The sequence below is a fragment of the Artemia sp. Qi Xiang Cuo genome, unplaced genomic scaffold (genome assembly GCF_049724085.1).
Source record: "Artemia sp. Qi Xiang Cuo unplaced genomic scaffold, ASM4972408v1 HiC_scaffold_3386, whole genome shotgun sequence".
NCBI lineage: Eukaryota > Metazoa > Arthropoda > Branchiopoda > Anostraca > Artemiidae > Artemia > Artemia sp. Qi Xiang Cuo.
The window spans coordinates 934,704-941,574 of NW_028300811.1; the positions used below are offsets into that span (position 1 = coordinate 934,704).

Consider the following 6,871-nt stretch of genomic DNA (forward strand, 5'->3'; position numbering starts at 1 on the left):
ACACACACACACACACACACACACACACACACACACACACACACACACACACACACACACACACACACACACACACACACACACACACACACACACACACACACACACACACACACACACACACACACACACACACACACACACACACACACACACACACACACACACACACACACACACACACACACACACACACACACACACACACACACACACACACACACACACACACACACACACATATATATATATATATATATATATATATATATATATATATATATATATATATATATATATATATATATATATATATATATATATATATATATATATATATATATATATATATATATATATATATATATATATATATATATATATATATATATATATATAATAAAAGAATATAATAAAAAGGATATATATGTAAATCCTTTATATATAAAGGATTTACAGAAAAATCCTTGTATTTAATACAACACTATATTTCTAAGGACTGTCTTTCTTTTTTAGGTTCAGCGTGGTCTCATTGTCATTCCAAAATCAGTGCATAAGGAACGCCTAGCTCAAAATATTAGCGTCTTTGACTTCAAATTATCCGATGAAGAAATGGCACTTGTAGACAGTTTTGACTGCAATGGACGTGCCTGCCATTTGAACTGGTATGGCTATTCAGCATGTTGTTTTCTATTCTTTTAGTGCTACTCGCGTTGCCCTGAACTCTTAGAAAATTCCTCTTAGTAACCTTCTTCTTATGCTCTAAAATAATATTTGCAAAAAAAAAAAAAAAAAATCATTTTTACATTTTTATGAATTTTCACCCCTGATATTGCAAAATCTAGTTTCTGTCCGATAAGATTTTACCTAAAATGTTGTGAACAGTTATTAATAAATACAAAACAAAAAAAAACCAATTGGAACATTACTCAGAACAGCTAGCCAGAAAATTGGCACCGGTCAATAAAAAAAAATTCAAGATCCTCAGATGTTCTCCATTTACATTAATTTACATTTAAGAAATGAAAAATTGAAATAAATCTATATAAAATTCATCTGTTCCCTAATACTTTCCAACAATACTGTGTATTTAATACCAATTATCACACCAGCTCTAAAAATTTAACAGGACGCTTCACATCAAGGTTTTGTCAAAAAGTTTGACATATTTGACATACATATTGTCTCTGCTACTGCAAAAGGTCGTTTCTAACCTTTTCACTCACCATAGAAATTGTCAAACGTTTTCTAAGCTGTTCTTAAATGGATAATCAGCAGGATCAGGTAGATCACGAGGACCCAAGTTTTTTTTAACAAGCACTGCCCTCCTGATCCTCCCTTAGAACGCAGCTGTGTAAATGGGTCTTGGGAATTATTTCAGGCGTTTGGTGATAACACATATGATCTTTACACGTATTAAATAAAAAAAACAAGTTGTTTTAACTGAAAGTAAGGAGCGACATTAAAACTTAAAACGAACAGAAATTATTCCGTATATGTTAGGGGCTGTCCCCTCCTCAACGCTTCGCTCTTTACGCTAAACTTTTTTATTGTTTAAAAAAAAATAGAGTTGTGAGAAATTCAAACTTTAGCGTAAAGAGCAAGGTGTTGAGGAGGGGAAAACCCCTTTCATATACGGAATAATTTCTGTTCGTTTTAAGTTTTAATGTCGCTTCTTACTTTCAGTTAAAAAAAAACTTGTTTTTTTTATATAATTTTTGAATGTTTTTGAATAAATGCAGGTTTTTATCTTGGCTCACAGTACATGAATAATTAAAACAAAATTTACATATTAATTTACTTTTATTTGGTTAAATGGCTTTCTCGAAACTTGTATCATTTTATTTACGAACGTTTTTATTAGTAATATATATACGTGACTTACGAATTAACTTACGTAACGAACTTCTATATTCATATATTTTTAATACGTATATTAGGGGATCCGCCCCCTAGTCAATACCTTGCTCTTTAAGCGAAAGTTCAAATTTTGTCCCAATTCTTTAAAAATTACCGCTTAATCACAAAGGCCGTTAATTAGAATAAATAGCTCTTATGAAAGTACTAAAAAATATTTGGCTTAAAGAGTGAGGTATTGACTAGGGGGTGAACCCAATCATATATGTAATATTTTCTGTTCGTTTAAAGTTTTTATGTTGCTGCTGTTGCAGTTGAAAAAACTTCTTTTTTTATATTTAATTTCAGATCTTTTTTTAAATAATGCTGGGAAGTCTGGCGTCCCCTTCATAGCAATGTCCCTTCCCCTATGAAAATTTTCTTCATGGAAAGATCCTCCCACATAACCCCCGACCCCAGGCACGTACGCAGGAATTTGTTTCGGGGGGGGGCACAATTTGTTTCGTGGGGGGGCCAAATCCTTCAAACCCATTATTCTGTGAGAAAAATCAGAAAAGTATGGGAAAATGAAAAAAATCGTGAGATTTCGGGGGGGGGGGGCCGGTCCCCGAGCCCCCCCCCCTGCGTACGTCCCTGCCCGACCCGCCCCCCCACTACCAGTAAAAATCTCCCCTGAAAACGTCTGTACTGTATACTTCCCAATAACCAATACTATATGTTAACATTGGGTAAAGTTCATAACTTTCAGCCCTCTTCCCGGGACCATCGGGGGATTAAGTCATCCTAAAAGACATACTTATAATATTTTCGAACATGCTGAACAAAATGGCTATCTCAAAATTTTGATCAAGTGACTTTGGGAAAACAATGAGCGTGGGAGGGGGCCTAGTTGCCCTCTATTTTTTTTGGTCGCTTAAAAAGGGAACTAGAACTTTTAATTTCAATTCCAATGAGCCTTCCCACGATATTCTAGGACCACTGGGTCGATACGATCACCCCTGGGGAAAAAAAAAAAAAAAAATAAACACGCACCCGTGATCTTTCTTCTGGCAAAAAATGCAAAATTCCACATTTTTATAGATACGAGTCTGAAACCTCTACAGTAGGGTTCTCTGATACGCGGAATATGATGGTGTGAAATTCATTCAGGTTCTATAACTTTTAGGGGGTCAATCCCCCTTTCTTCGAAAATCAGCCAAATTTTCTCAGAAGCGTAACTTTTGATAAGTAGGATCAAACTTGATGAAACTTATATATTTGAAATCAGCATTAAAATCCAATTCTTTTGATGTATCTATTTGTATCAAAATATCGTTTTCTAGAGTTTCGGTTACCATTGAGCCGGGTCCCAATAACCAATACTATATGTTAACATAGGGTAAAGTTCATAACTTTAAGCCCTCCTCCTGGGGGCTTCGAGGGATTAAGTCATCCTAAAAGACATATTTATAATATTTTCGACCATGCCGAACAAAATGGTTATCTCAAAATTTTGATCGGGTGGCTTTGGAAAAAATTGAGCATGGGAGGGGGCCTAATTGCCCCTCCAATTCTTTTGGTCACCTAAAAAGGGCACTAGAACTTTTAATTTCCGTTCCAATGAGCCCTCCCACGATATTCTAGGACCACTGAGTCGATACGATCATCCCTGGGAAAAATAAAAAAAAAAAAAAAATAAATAAATAAAAATAAACACGCATCCGTGATCTTTCTTCTGGCAAAAAATGGAAAATTCCACATTTTTGTAGATAGGAGCTTGAAACCTCTACAGTAGGGTTCTCTGATACGCTGAATATGATGGTGTGATTTTCATTAAGGTTCTATATCTTTTAGGGGGTCTTTTCCCCTTTTTTTGAAAATCAGCCAAATTTTCTCAGGCGCGTAACTTTTGACAGGTAAAATTAAACTTGATGAAACTTATACGTTTGAAATCAGAATTTAAATCTGATTCTTTTGATGTATCTATTGGTATCAAAATTCCGTTTTTTAGAGTATCGGTTACCATTGAGCCGGGTCGCTTCTTACTTACAATTCGTTAACACGAATTGTTTGAAAAGTGAGAATATGTCAAAATTATTGAAAAAAAATTCCAGCCGAAAGTCTACCCTACATTAATTTGCCTATGATAAACCTCAATGAAATCGTGACCTCCTGCTGTATACTATGGTTGTACAGTTTCATGTTCGATATATTCGAAAATGATAAATTTTAAAAATTTTTTAGCTTATTTTTGAAATAGACAAAAAAGTAGAAAATTTTTTTTTTACTCGGCAATCTGTGAAAATAAGTAATAATGAGGGCCATAAAACGGATTGAGCTTTACATAGCTGTTTTTTTTTTTAGTTCTTTTTTTTCTCAAACCACCGACTTTTTTGTTTACACATTTACAAAATTGGTGAATTTGATGCATATTTTAAGTAAAGCTGAATATTTTTGCCTCCTATTTTTTGCTTATATTCATAGATTTTCGAGAGAAAAAATTCCTACTTTGTTGTCCAGTTTAATTAGGGAGGCTAAAAAAGAAATATTTATTATTTTTCTCTTGGTGTAATAACGTTAGAAAAAATTTCGTGATTAATAATTTCTGGTAGGGTTGAAATGTAAAAGAAAGTGGTTTTAGTGAGAAATATATACTTTTATAATATGGCAAATTTTTCAATTTCTGAACATTTTACTTGCGTTGTACTAACTGTGATGTACTTGCGTTGTACTAACTGTGATGTTAATCGATGTTTCTATTTCTTAAAATAAAAATCATTTGTTCAAATTTTAGTTTTTTTTATATTATTAAATTAACAACAATCCTTTGCTAACAGAATAAAATCCCAGAGACAGTTAAGGTTAGGAATGTTTTTCCAAAATGGTGTGAATTCTTTTACAGTAATTTTCATAGTTTTACGGGGATAATTAATTAGGATGAGCAAGGTTAGTGTTTGTTCTTTTAGCTAATATATTTACCCTCTATGAACTGTGAACTAAATTATTTATTTTAATGTGTCCATTAGCTCCAGCCAGAGGTTTTTTTTTAATTCATGGCATAAACCTCGCATGTAGTATACCCCAACGGGTCAGAAATAACAATTTATATTCTTAATTCCTGCATAATGGCCATTTTGTTTTTTAACTACAGGAGACCGTCTAGAACGTCTAGCAAGTAGCACGTCTAGATCTTCGTTTGTTTTCGTCCCACAATTTCAATATTTCTGCTATTTACTTTTTTTTAATGTGCCTCTCATATATTTTGTTAAGCTTAGAGTTGATTAATGATTTGCATTTATTTTCAAGGGTTAACGATCACCCGCAGTTCCCATTTCACATTGAATTTTGAGTGAACTGAAAACAGTCACCTGACCTACTTGATCTTTTCGGCAGATAATGAATTTTGTTAATTATTTACAATAAAAATATTCACTTTCGATTTTTTTTTCTTTAACTTTAAGGATATTTGTCTAAGAATAGAACACGAGCGCATTCAGTAGGAGTAAGAAGCCTTTTTCGAGGAGTCGACAATTTTGTGTATTGATGACTAAAACTTATTCAGAGGCATACTCGAAATGTTTGTGGGAGACCCTCCTTCACTATGTTCTTGCAATCACTTATATAGCAGTTAATAGCTAACCCTCTTAAAAGAAAATTTTAATTTTCTTTTAAGAGTAACTAGGCCCCCTCCCACGCTCATATTTTTCCCAAAGTCACCTGATCAAAATTTTTAGATAGCCATTTTGTTCAGCATGTTCGAAAATATTATAAGTATGTCTTTTAGGATGCCTTAATCCCCCGAAGTTCCCGGGGGGAGGGCTGAAAATTATGAACTTTGCCCAATGTTAACATATAGTATTGGTTATTTGGAAGTATACAGACGTTTTCAGGGGACATTTTTCCTGGTAGTGGGGGGAGGGATCGGGGATTATGTGGGAGGATCTTTCCATGAAGGAAGTTTTCATGGGGGAAGGGACATTGCTATGAAGGGGACGCCGGACTTCCCAGCATTATTTGAAAAAAGATCGGAAATTTAATATAAAAAAAAACAAGTATTTCAACTGCAACAGCAGCAACATCGAAACTTTAAACAAACAGAAAATATTTCGTTTATAATTGGGTTCACCCCGTAGTCAATGCCTCGCTCTTTAAGCGAAAGATTTTTTAGTACTTTCATAAGAGCTATTTATTCTAATTAACGGCCTTTGTGATTAAGCCGTCATTTTTAAAGAATTGGAACACAATTCGAACTTTCGCTTCGAGAGCAGGGTATTGACTAGGGGCCGAACCCCCTAATATACGTATTAAAAATATATGAATATTGAAGTTCGTTACGTAAGTTAATTCGTAAGTTACGTATATTTATTACTAATAAAAACGTTCTTAAATAAAATTAAACAAGTTTCGAGAAAGCCATTTAACTAAATAAAAATAAATTAATATGAATTTTTTGTTTTAATTATTCATTTACTGTGAGCCAAGATCAAAACCTGCATTTATTCAAAAACGTTCAAAAATTAAATAAAAAAAACAAGTTTTTTGAACTGAAAGTAAGGAGCGACATTAAAACTTAAAACGAACAGAAATTATTCCGTATATGAAAGGGACTGTACCCTCCTCAACACCTCGCTCTTTACGGTAAAGTTTGACTCTGTCACGCAACTTTATTTTTAAAACACTAAAAAACTTTAGCGTAAAGAGCGAGGCGTTGAGGAGGGGACAGCCCCTTTCATATACGGTATAATTTCTGTTCGTTTTAAGTTTTAATGTCGCTCCTTACTTTCAGTTTAAAAAACTTGTTTTTTTTTATTTAATAGCAGTTAATAGCTAACCCTCTTAAAAGAAAATTCTTAATCGACCAGGAAAACACAGGGAAAATTTTTCGGTAAATTTTGATATATTTAATGTTTGTATTTTTCGATAATATGTTGAATATGTTTTCATTACTTACGTAAATACACTGACTATTTTTAAATGCTTAAACAACTAATAAAAAAATTCTATTAAATTTGGTAACTATGCTGAAATTTTCTAA

General features: G+C 33.2%; 1 protein-coding gene across 1 annotated transcript in view; it reads left to right on the plus strand.

Moving 5' to 3' along the window:
- Nucleotides 1-5,275, plus strand: part of LOC148938341 (aldo-keto reductase 1B-like) — a 47,561-nt gene extending 42,286 nt beyond the window's left edge. The window contains exons 6-7 of the mRNA XM_089107872.1: nt 517-665; nt 5,143-5,275. Of these exons, the coding sequence (XP_088963998.1) occupies nt 517-665; nt 5,143-5,185 (192 nt within the window). The 3' untranslated portion in view covers nt 5,186-5,275. The remainder of the gene's footprint in view (nt 1-516; nt 666-5,142) is intronic.
- Nucleotides 5,276-6,871: the final 1,596 nt, after the last annotated feature.